This window comes from Pipistrellus hanaki (genome assembly GCF_964339955.1).
Source record: "Pipistrellus hanaki genome assembly, chromosome: 3".
Taxonomy (NCBI): domain Eukaryota; kingdom Metazoa; phylum Chordata; class Mammalia; order Chiroptera; family Vespertilionidae; genus Pipistrellus; species Pipistrellus hanaki.
In genome coordinates, this window is record NC_140505.1 from 148671186 (window position 1) to 148684309 (window position 13124).

Below are 13124 nucleotides of genomic sequence, written 5' to 3' on the forward strand. Positions count from 1 at the left end.
TCATATATTCTAATAGTTTATCTATTTGATACTTTTGGATTTTGTACGTGAACATCATGTAGACAGTTATTTTTCCCCTTCCAATCTTTCATTATTTTATTTATTTTTCTTTATTGCACTGGCTAAGATTCCAAAATAGCAGTGAATAAACATGACAATAGTGAAAATTCTTACCTCATCATGAATTTTAAAGGGAAAGCTTTCAACCTTTTCTGATATGAACAATGTCTGTTAGTTTTTCCTAGGTGCCCTTTAGTTGATTAAGGAAGTTCCCCTAAATTACTAGGTTAATAATTTTTATTATGAATGGATATTGAATTTTATCAAAACCCTTTCCCTCTGCATATACTGAGGTAAACATGTATTTTTCCCTTTGTTCAGCCAATTGATTTTCACATGGCAAGTCCACCTTGGGTTCTCACCATTTGTATATCAATGTTTATGAGTGAATTTGGTTTAAATTTTTCTCTGGTTGTATAGGAAAAGAGCAAAGAAAATTAGTGCTTATTCTAAGAGACTGATTAAAATAATAAATGGGCTGCTTAAGGATGTTATCATTTTTAGTTTATACTCCCAATAGTCTTTTAGATTTACTCATCAGGTAAAGGACAGAAGTGAAAAATAACTCAAAATATTTATGAGGAGCAATAAAATGTGAAACTTTCTATGTAAGGTATTCGATCATTAATCAGCCACATAGCTCATTTTACAGTTTTCCTCTGGTTGGTCTAGCAAACACAACTTAATTGCAAATGCTTAGTGAAGTAAATGTTAATCTCTGGCTCCCTCCTGCTTAGCCATGTGATGCTTTCCTCCTGAAGAGGAAGCAAAGATTTTAATTATTTGCAATTAGAATCTGATTCAGTATGGCAGCATTCAAAAGCAGCCCTATTTAAAGACACGGAGACAGACGGGGCTGCTCTCACAATGAGTACACATGCCAGGGATGACGATGGTCCATATTCCTCACTTAGGGAACTTCATCACTTGCGAGTAAGAGTCCATTGTAAAAAGAAATTGCCAGGTCAGGCGACAGACACACTATTTCTTGGGGAGAACATCCAGACCTCTGGATCTCCCCCAAGCAGACTGCTTCCTTGGGCTTTTCTTCCTTGGAAGAGAGCCAGACCTCTGAAGGGAAAAAACTCCCTCAGTTTGACCTGTGAGTCTGTAGTTTGCAACTTCTTTTGTATATACACAAATGTGCCTGGATGTTAGATGAACATGGTGGTAAGATTGACAAAAACATTCTTTTAAAAGGTGGTGTTTTATTCTGTGCTGTGGTAGGATAAAATAAAAAAACAAAATGCCCACTTGAAAATAAAAGTTCAATCTATCAGTGATCTTAGAGTTTGATTCCCCCCCTCCCCCCACTTTTGTAAAAAAAATAAAAAATAGTGGCCTTGATAAAAGCTGACAAAAGCAATGTGGACAAAAACTGATTCCATAATAAAGATGTAAGCACTACTAAGATAACATAGTATTTTTATTTTTAACATTCTATATTCATTTAGTGAGGGCTTGTAATTAGAACTAAGCTTTTCAATGTTAAATTTATTTTGGAAAATGCTTTTTTCTTATTTTTAAAAATCTTTTAAGCAAATATTAATAGTTAGATGAGTATTTCTCATGAGAATTTTATTTTCAGTCAAAAGCTGTTTTAGGAATTATAGAGCCCGGAGGAGTCAATTATAATGGCTGGAGGAACATTAGAATAAAGACTGAGTTAGAGTCTAAGCTTAGATTACATTTTAGATTTTTATGAGTTATAATTTAGTTTTAAAAATATTCAATAAAAATAACAGAAGTCATTGTTAATAACATAATAGGAAATGCTCATGCTGGTTTAAACAAGTTACTTTGTGTGGAAAAATAGTCTTATACCTAAACTGGAATTGATAGAGCAAATAGAGAGATTACAATATTTGTAAATAACCACTTGAAACTGACTTTGCATTTTGAGGGTGCTTAGTACTTAAAAGGACCTCAAAGCATTTTGGGAATTATTCCACATCCACGAGGCAGATTGTCAGATAATGTGGGAACTCTTCTAGCTCAGGAACAACCTTGTGAAAGTCTGGAGAACAAAGGGAGTTATATTTTCTGTTAAATAATAGTAAATGGATATATTTTAGAAATGGACTGCCCTGAAGGCTCATCAAAAATCCTATCTAATAAAGAGGGAATATGCTAATTGACCTTTCTCACACTGTTCACAAAGATGGTAGTGCCCATAGTCAATATGGAGGGAATATGCTAATTGAATGCTATGCCCTCAAAGATGGCAGTACCCGTAGCCAATAAAGAGGGAATATGCTAATTGACTCCCCTGTCCTGAAAGATGGCAGCGCCTACAGTCAATAAGGAGGGAATATTCTAATTGCTGTCATGCCCTCAAATATGGTGGCCCCTACAGCCACAAGATGGTGACACCCAGTTCCCTCAGCCCCGCATACAGCAGGCACAGCATGACCAGCCCAGCCCCTTGCGCCTGCCTGTGGAGTCCACTAGTCCTCTCAGCCCCCCAGCCGCCCAGGGCCAGCCTGAGGCATAGGAAAGTCTTGGATGTCGGCTGCCCAGCCGCCCAGGACTGCCCGAGGTTCAGGTAACCAGGACTGGCCAAGGCTTGTGCTGCTGGCAGTGGCAGCAGCAGAGGTGTGATGGAGGTGTTGCCTTCCCCTGATCATTGGGTCACCTCTCACCCCTGAGGGCTCCTGGACTGTGAGAGGGGGCAGGCCGGGCTGAGGGACCCCCTTCTCCAGTGCATGAATTTTCAGCCACCAGGCCTCTGGTCTATATATATATATATATATATATATATATATATATATATATATATATATATATATAACCCTAAGCGACCGATCAATCGTTCGACCAGTTGACCATTTGACCAGTCACTATGATGTGCACTGATCACTAGGGGGCAGGTGCTCAATGCAGGAGCTTACCCCAGGCGGTCAGTGTGCTCTCACAGAGAGAGTGCCGCTCAGCTGACTGATGCGTGCCAGACACTGGTATCACAGCTGGTGAGCGCAGTGGGGCCAGGATGAGTGGGAGCAGCACAGTGCCTGGCTTGGGCTCCTCCCTGGTTGCCTGCTGCTTCATGCACTACTACATCCCTTGGTGGATGTCGGACTGCCAGTTTCGGCTGGATTCCTGCAGGCTAGGATTGGGCTGAAACTGGCAGTCTGACCTGAGGGGCCCCGGATTGTGAGAGGGCGCAGGCCAGGCTGAGGGACCCCACCAGTGCAAGTATCCATGCACCTGGCCTCTAGTAACAAGATAAGATAGGTAGGTAGAGTCTGGAACTGTTGTCGGTTTTAATAACATTATGCTGTATATTCTAACTTCAGCAGCCACACACACTTGCAAAATAAGTTTTCTAGATGTGCTAAGCATGAATTCTGAATAACTGATTTTTCTTTAAAGAATGAATTTACCTTATAAGATTATCAAACATCTTTTCAAGAAGTACTAGAGTGGGAGTTTGGAGTATCACATTGTTATATGTACAGTTGTCCATCTAAAGTTACCTAACTTTTATTACTTGGCTAGTTTGTCTTAGTCTCATTTTGCTTAAATTTTCTGACAAAGGATAGGATTTGAAGATGTGGAAAGCACTTTTGCAAAGTGCAAAGGGATACACAGTTCCGCTTCTATACTCTTCCAGTGTAGAGCTTGGGAAGCCAAAAGCTGTGAAGAGACAGCTAGTGAATATTTCTTCTCACCTAAAAAAATGTTAACAGTTTTGAATTTATTAATGAATGTGTGCTTATTTTCAACTCATGATCTGAGCAAGAATCCTTGATTCAGCTTATTAGGCAAATCTATCTTACATCTTTAGAGCAATCCCCATGGGTTGGATTCTTGAGAATGTGGAAGAAAGGGTATTTACTCTGTAATACTTGACCAGTGTGCTCTTTGCCCTTTTAGCACACTTTGCAAAAGGAACTAGAATTTCTTACTGGATGTGGGAATAATGGGAGTAATTTGGGAGGTTTCCAGTGCCCTCCTTTTTTTCTTTTCTTTTTCTTTTACAGCCATTACAGTGATCGAACAGTAGCAGATTTTTCTCAAGTCTGTGCATTGTAGAGCTAAATGTATTTATATCCATGGGCAACAGTGTGGTGATTTCGGGGCGGGGGGGGGGCATGGGGGAAAATAGTGATGGATGGAGACTTGACTTGGGGTGGTGAACAAACAATACAGTGTATAGATGATGTGTCGCGGAGTTGTGCACCTGAAACCCATATAATTTTTTAACCAGTGTCATCCCAATTAATTTTTTTAAAAGGGGGAATAAAGAAATAGAAAAAAATGTGAAGGGAAAAATAAATGGATTTATATCCAAATCTTGACTCAGCTCTATATTTCTGTAATGCAAGAACTAGACCCATATTTTCATGAATATGAGTAACTAGTTCCTCTTTTAGTTTTGAAGAAGGCATCATTTTCCATTATGATCCCACTTACTAAATTCTTCACATTCTACATGTATTACCACATATGACCTTTAGAAGAGTCATGCAATGTGGAATTCAGATGTAATAACTGATATTGAGGAAATCTGAACTCATTTCTTTGTTATGCCACTTAGTTGGTGGCTGATGAAATTTCATGTAACCTGTGTCACATCCGTTTCAAAATCTGCACTGTAATAGTGACTGGTTCAGGGATGCAATAAGGACTAATGATGTAATGATCCTTTTATGTTGTTTCAAGTTGCAGCTGACCACGGGCAAGTCCACAATCTTCTGCACAATTAGTAGCAGTAGGTGCAGTTCTAATTATTAACTTGTGAATGTCTTTAACATGAAGCATTTTATAAGCTCTGTGCCACAATTCTGTAAGAGTGGTTGGGATTTCTAATAATATTGACAAGCGATAGAGGACTATAGGTTTTCAGAAGTTTTGCCATAGAATACTAATGTTTTAAAAACTTAATAGGTTTTAAATTATATTTTATTAAGTGACCATTGGACAGTTTATTTAACCTTCCTGTTCCTCATTTTCTTCGTGTACAAATGAGAATAATAATATCAACCTTATATAGTTGTTATTAGTAAAGAAGATAATTTAAATGAAGTGTACCAGTACTTGGTACATAGCAAGCACTCATTATGTACTGTGTTTGCTATTGGCAATTAGTAGTATTAGTAACAAAATTCAATGTGGCAATATAGAGCATATAATAAATACAGAAAACAGTTTAAATCATAGGAAAACATAAGTTAGGTTTCGCAGTATATCTGATATGATTGTTCTTTATTTAAAAGCACAGCCAGTTCTTTGAGTTGGGAGTCTTGTTAAGCATTTAACAAGTGGTTTGAAATGTTGACAGTCTAGAACAGGGGTGTGGAATATCCGGTCCATAGGCCATATAAGGCCCAAAAAATCATTTGGTCTAGCATGGCCAAGGCAATAACGGTGAGATAATTAAATATCTGACCAAATATAGTGGGCACATTTTTAAGTTGATAATTTTGTATGGCCTGCAAATGATGTTAATAAATATCCAGTGGCCCTGGGCAGAGAAAAAGATCCCCACTCCAGGTCTAAAATATGGTTCATTTGATTTAATGCCCTCATGTTTAAAATGGGTGGTTACATGCTATAATATATTGAACAGGTATAAAATCTGTTTTCTCATATGGTGAAATACAAATTATTAGTATCAATTCTGGCTTCTGTACAGAGACCAAAGTGAATTTTATATTTCATATCAGGAAAATCCAAGGCAACCTCTTCATCTTTGGGTTGCTGTGGTTGTACATTGCAATTAGTATTACACTTACTTGAAGTTCTGGTCTGATAAACCTTCCTTTGCCTTGTTCCTCGGTGTATTCCTTTCTTCAGTCTCCCTCTCTCTCTTCCTTTTTTTCATCTCCCAACTTTCATCATTCTTTCTTTCTTCCTCTTAATCCTTTTGCTCCTTTTTCATGAACATTTATTGAGCACTTACTAGGGTAGAACACATTGTCCTACAGTGCTCTCAGTCTATAGAAGGTTTATGGCTTAATGATAGTGGTGATGATGAGCATGTTTAGTGGGTAGCTGATGGTGGTCAGAGGTTTGAACTTCATCTTATGGGCAATGAGAATCCATGGAAATGAAGGTGAGATAAAAGATATATTCTTAAAAATTAATCTTTTCTGGACGTAAACAGAGGATGAACAGGAGGGATAAGAGACTGAAGATGGTGCCAAAATATAATAGGTTTGGCTCAGTGGATAGAGCGTCACCCTGCAGACTGAAAGGTCCAGGTTGGATTCCGGTCAATGGCATGTACCTTGGTTGCCAGTAGGGTGTGTGCAGGAGGCAGCTGATAGGTGTTTTTCTCTCATTGATGTTTCTAACTATCTTTCTCCCTTCCTCTCTGTAAAAAATCAATATATTTTTTTTAAATGAAAAAAAAAAAAAAGAGAGACTGAAGATGGCAAGACTATTTGGGAGACTTTGTATCTGATTTTGCACTTATGATTCTAATAATTTAAAAATTATTAAATTTAGGTGAAAAAGACCTGAATGAATTTAGAGGCAAGGGCATTGTTGACAACAGGTATAATACTAGGGATGTTTTGAAGGAGAAATGGAAAAAATTTGGTGACCATATACAAAGAGTAAAGAAGGACCCCATGGTAATATACAGTTTAGTATGAATTATGGATATTATGAGATTATTGCTCATTGTTGTAGAAATAGGGAAACTGGGAATAGAAGAAGGATGATAGATTGAGTTTTGTCAATTTTGAGTATAAGGTGCTAGTAGGATTTTCAAGTGGAATTATGGGTTTCTAATTATCCTGCCTAATAAAAGAGTAATATGCAAATTAACTACCACTCTGCTCCACAAGCCATACGCACAAGCCATGCCCACCAGCCAATCAGAGCGAGTATGCAAATAAACCTAACAAAGATAGCTGCAGCCACAGAGAGCAGGAGGGAGGCATTTCCCTGGCAACAGAGGGAGCCAATCTTTCCACCTGCCCTAGCAGGCCTAAGCCACCACTCAAGGCTACAAAGTTTCAGTTGTAGAAGGTAAACAAATCCAAACAGAAATGGCTGCCACCACTGAGCGAGCGGGAACCTTGGCTCCACTCCAGGCTACAAAGTTTCAATTGTAGAAAGTAAATATATCCCAGATACCAGGGCCTCCTCTTGGGTCACTGGGGCATGGCCAGCCTGCAAACCACCATAGGCCCCTCGCCCAGGCCGCCCCATGCCCATGCCCCAAGGGAACCCCCACCCTGATCCGGACACCCTTCAGGGCAAACCAGTTGGTCTCCACCCGTGCACCAGGCCTCTATCCTATCAAACAAAAGAGTAATATGCAGATTGACTATCACTCCAACACACAATATGGCTGCCCCCATGTGGTCAAAAATCCTGCCCCTATGTGAACACAAGATGGCCAGCAAGAGAGGGTAGTTGGGAAGGGACAGGCCTGCAAGGGAGGGCAGTTGAAGGCGATCAACCCTGTAGGGGAGGGCAGTTATGGGTGACCAAGCTGGCAGAGGAGGGAAGTTGGGGGCAAACGGGCTGGCAGGGAAGCAGTTAGACATCAATCAGGCTGGCATGGGAATGGTTAGGGGGTGATCACACTGGCAGGCATAAGTGTTTAGAGGCAATCAGGAAGTCAGGCAGGCGAGCAATTGGGAGCCAGCAGTCCTGGATTGTGAGAGGGATGTCCGACTGCCTGTTTAGATCTGATCCCAATGGGCAGTCAGACATCCCTTGAGGGTTCCCAGATTGGAGAGGGTGCAGGTTGAGCTGAGGGACAACCTCCTCCCCCGCCCCCATGCAAGAATTTCGTGCACCAGGCCTCTAGTATTCTATAACATTTTTTCTCCACAAAGCAGGGATTCCATTTTTATATTTTCTCCCATCTATAAAGTAGGTATGTTAATGATAATTTCTTACCATGATGGTGAGAAATGAATGAAGGGATGCAGGAGAAAACTGTGTAATAGTTACCTACATCTAAAATAAGTAACCAGTTATGTTAGGTATTCATATTGTCATTAAATTCTTAAGCCATAAGTGCAGAGATAGTTAGATTTATATCATGTTCAGTTCTAATGTCAATTCTAGCTCAGTTACAGGCCACTGATAGAGAATTAAAGCCAAGTTTCGAGTACCACTCTGTGACAGAATATAATTAAGAGCCTCATTTCATGCATTGTAATTCTCAAAGTTGGCACAGGATTCTATTGTAGCTTAAAGAAATTTGTTCAAGCATGCCAATCAGATTCTCGGTCTAGGAGAGTGGCTGGTAGCTGTTTCATGTTAATGGTATGGTATGCTAGACGCGTGCTCATCCAAGAGCCCATCGGCAATGAGACAAGGAGATCATGCCAGAATGTAAATCAACATACTGCCCTCATTATCAAGAAAGTCTTGCTAAGGAAGAATTGTCGACTGAACTTAATGGTGCATTGAGTAAATCACTTTTGAACAGCATATGTCGAGGAGCACAAATTCCCAAAACTAAGTTGATCGGAATGTCCAATTTATTTTTTTCTTAAATAAACGCAGAGGTATTTTTAAATTCTATTGAATGACATGTATTACAGCATTTCCCCCCCCTAAGATGTGGGAAATTCAAGTAGAATTACATGTTTCTAATTACATTATTGTTTAACAATTTTTAGTAGTTTATATTCTTATGGATTATTAACTTTTAACAAAATCCTTACATTTCAGAATACAGTATGCTATGATGAGGATTATAGTCACTGTTTATTGTTGTTGTATGATGTTCATGATTTATTTTGGTCTAAATTAGTTTTGGTTTATTTGACAGTTGTTATTAATAAAAGACAAGAAATCTTTTTAGCATTTGACTTGATGGAACATAAATAGACAACCATTGCATAAGATGATGTAATTGAATTGGCAAATGAGCTTTGAATATGCACATTTATTTAGGGTATTTGGAAAGGTCACTTGAGTATTTGTTACTCCACTTAAGTCAAAAAAGGTAATGAAATGAAATGTTTAGCTTATAAAATAGTTATAGATGCTGTTTTAAAAATATTTTAATTAAAAATTACAGTAATAAAACAAGTTCATTGCAATGATTTAAAGGTCACTGAAAAAGATTTTGATAGTTGTTTTTTTTTTAAGTCCTCACTCTAGGATATGTTTTTTGTTGGTTCTAGAGAGAGAGGATGTGAGAATGGAAAAGAGAAAGAGAGAGAGAGAAAAAAACTGGATCTCTGGGAACTGAATCTGTAACCTGTGTATCTGACTGGGAATTGAAACCAACACCCTTCAGTGCATGAGACAGTGTTTCAACCAACTGAGCCACACTGGCCAGGGCAATAGTTTGATAGTTTTACTATCCACCTCTTCAGTTACACCTGTTTAATACAGCCAAAAAACTTTGAGGTGTGTGCTTCCTTAACTTTTTTGCTCATTATATAGAATGTTATAAATGTACTAGAAGCCCAGTGCATGAAAATTTATGCACTGGATTGGGGGTCCCTCATCCCACCCTACCCCCTCTCATAGTCCAGGAGCCCTCAGGGGTGGGAGGCAACCTCGCTATTAGGGGAAGGTGACACCCCATCACACCTCTGCTGCGCTACTGCAGGCAGCGCAAGCTTCGACCAGCCCTGGTTAGCTGAGCCTCAAGCGGCCATGGGTGGCTGGGCAGCTGCCATCTGAGGCTTGCCTACACCTCAGGCCAGCCCTGGGCAATTGGGCAGCTGCCATTGAGGCTTGCCTGTGCCTCATTTGTGTTCACAAATATTCCACATATGAGTGAAATCATATAGTTCTTAGCTCTTTTTGGACTGAGTTATTTCACTTAGCATAATGTTTTCAAAATATTTTTGAATACTCATAGCTTTAGATAAGTTTTAGTAAGACTAAAACTTATAATCACAGTTTTGATAGTGCAATCTATGAAAATATGAACATTTTTTACTGTGAGTAATAATGCTCATGATAATGCTGTAGAACATTGTTTTAAATAGTAAGTTATGTCCTTTTATTGTTTCACATTGGAAGCAGATGTATAAGTATTACATATTTTTGACTATTTTATTTTGCTCCATATTTTAGTCCCATCACTTAATGACTGCACATCATATTCTTTTTCCCTCCAGAAAGTCAAATAAAGAAAACCACTTTACCTTTTCATAACTACAGCAACATGAATGAAGGTCTTGACACAGAAATAATTTTTGGACACCCTTCAAAAAATGTGTCACTGGAAAATGAAAAAAGCCAATTACATTCCAGGAAAAAACGGTTTTTATCATATCCAAGATACGTGGAAGTTATGGTGACAGCTGACGCTAAAATGGTTCATCATCACGGGCCGAATTTGCAGCACTATGTACTGACTCTGATATCAATTGTAAGTAAACTGAAGTCTTTTCTGTTTCCTAAAATGTTTGATGTAATATTTTCTCACATTTGATTTTTAAATTTTTCCCCAAATTGTATCTAGGTTTAAGGCAAAAATAATTTGTTAAATTTAGTTTAGCTGTATAGCAAGTATCCCATTCTGTTAATTGGATGTCTTTCTAAAACATATAGAATTCTCTGAAGCTACTTATAGAAAATGCTTGATTTACTTCATCACTTGAATGGCTTCTGCCCCCTAGTGACACGGAAGATCTTTTGCCCTTGAAATCTGAATTTTTAAAATTTTACTCTACTTTTGCACAGAGGGGAGGGTGTGTTATTTTTACTACTGACCCATTGGCCAAATCAGAAATTAGAATACATGATATTTTAAAAGTGTAGGCTATGACTAATTGAGCTGCTTTAGCAACTTTGAGATGTGAGACCACGGTAGCTATAAGAATCCCCTATCTAATGTTAATATCTCTGTTGTGCTGCGGTGGTGCCCAAATTCTAATGCCAGTGAAGATACCATTTCTGTGTTAGTGCATCACTCTTTATCATACATATGTACATACACACACGTGCATAGACACACACACACACACACACACACACACACACATCCACACACATCCACTGTTTAAGACATTTTAGGGTTTAGGTCTGCTATTTTGGAGTGATCACCCTTTACATGCTCTGGTTAAGTTGATGACATATATGGTCACATATTTATTCAGATTCAGATTATTTGAACATATCTCATAGCTGGAAATACCTTTATTCACATACAGGAAATTTAGGCCCACTGGTTGAAAAGATTTGCCCAGAACACATTTGTAGGCCATTGGCAATTTCTCTTTGCTAGAAATAAGTTTACTTTGACTTAAAGATCATAAGACCCAGTTATTTTTCTTGCATATGATGTTTTATCTTAAATTCTCATAAGTGCTAAGTATAGATGGTCTATGTTGCCTAAATACACTATTTGGTACAAAATGGGCACTCAATAAAAAATTATTGAAAAAAGAAATGAATAGGTAATTAAAATAATGCTTTCCCCTGCACAATGCATCTCTCTATATATAAAAGGCTAAGTGACCGACCATACAACCATACAACTGACCGGCTGGTACATAGGAGGCACATTGGCAATTTAAAAATAAACGTGGACTCTTGCATGCACAATACATATAAAGCTCTCGCTGGCACCAATTGCACATGTGTGTTTCATTCTCTTATTATTGATCATGAATTTGGTTGTTTTTCTTGACATTCAACGTGAACTACATTGCAATTTATTCATTGACTGTCCAACTGTCCAGCGGTACATATGACATGCACTGGCAATCTATATATATATATATATATATATATATATATATATATATATATATATATATATATATATATATATATATATATATATATATATATATTGGGTCGGCAAGTAAGTAATTGCGGATTTTTTAAAGAAAATCAAAGACAATTTTTTCATGGAACTAAATAACTTTATTCTGTAATGTATTGCCCATTTTGATCAATGACCTTTTGCCATCTTTCAGGCAGCATCATAATCCCACGTTCAAAAAACTTCTGGTTTTTATTAGCAAAAAACTGAATCAGGTACGATTTGACATCATCATCATTATTGAAATTTTTACCATTCAAGGAGTTTTGTAAAGATCGAAACAAAAAGTGATCAGATGGTGCAAGGTCAGGACTATATGGTGGATGTGGCAAAACATCCCAAACAAGCTCCATTAATTTTTGCCGAGTGACCAAAGATGTGTGTGGCCTTGCATTGTCATGATGGAATACAACACCTTTTCGATTTGTCAATTCGGGCCGCTTTTCTTCAACTGCATTGTTTAATTTCGTTAGTTGTTCAATGTAGACATCAGAATTGATCGTTCGGTTGGGTGGTAAGAGTTCAAAGTAGACAATTCCTTTGTAATCCCACCAAACTGATAACAAAACCTTCTTTTGATGAATATCAGCTTTTGATGTTGTTTGAGTTGGTTCACCTGGCCTGCTCCACGATCTTTTCCGCTTGATATTGTTGTAAACAACCCATTTTTCATCGCCAGTTATCAGTCGTTTTAAAAATGGATCATTTTCATTACGTTTCTTTAGCAAATTGCAGCTGCTAATGCGTTGCGTTAACTGTGATTCTTTCAGTTCGTGAGGAACCCATGTATCAAGTTTTTGAACATAGCTAAGTTGTTTTAAGTGATTTTCAATGCATGTATGTGATACATGAAGCTTCTCTGCAATCTCACGTGTTGTACTGTGACAGTCTGAATTGATTATTGCTTTGATTAGGGCGTCATCAACTTCAACTGGACGACCAGAGCGTTTTTCATCTTTGAGTGAAAAATCACCAGAACGAAATTTGGCAAACCAATTTTGACACTGCCGTTCTTTTAAGGCTTCGTCACCATAAACAGCACATAACTTTTTATGAGCTTGCGATGCGTTTTCCCTTTGCGGAAATAAAAAAGCAAAATATGACGAAAATGTTCCTTTTGATTTTCCATTTTTCAACGAACGCCAAACGAAAACCACAAAACAGATCAAAAAACTTTTTTTACTGATTAACAGCTGAATAGCCAACTATCAAATAACAAAATGTGTTTTACATTTGTACTACGTCTGCAAACTAAAAATTCAACTGAAGCCATATATGTGTGAAACCCGCAATTACTTAGCTGCCGACCCAATATATATATATAATTAATATGCTAAGTATCTGACTGTCCGAC

At 38.0% G+C, this 13124-nt stretch overlaps 1 protein-coding gene across 3 annotated transcripts in view; it reads left to right on the plus strand.

The window, feature by feature from the left end:
* Positions 1-13124, plus strand: part of ADAMTS20 (ADAM metallopeptidase with thrombospondin type 1 motif 20) — a 163782-nt gene that overhangs the window by 34960 nt on the left and 115698 nt on the right. For all 3 annotated transcript variants that reach the window (XR_014794408.1, XM_084876628.1, XM_084876629.1), the window contains exon 4: positions 10116-10369. Coding sequence is in view for 2 of the 3 variants with exons in the window: in XM_084876628.1 (XP_084732754.1) it covers positions 10116-10369 (254 nt within the window). In the remaining variant the exon portion in view is untranslated. The remainder of the gene's footprint in view (positions 1-10115; positions 10370-13124) is intronic.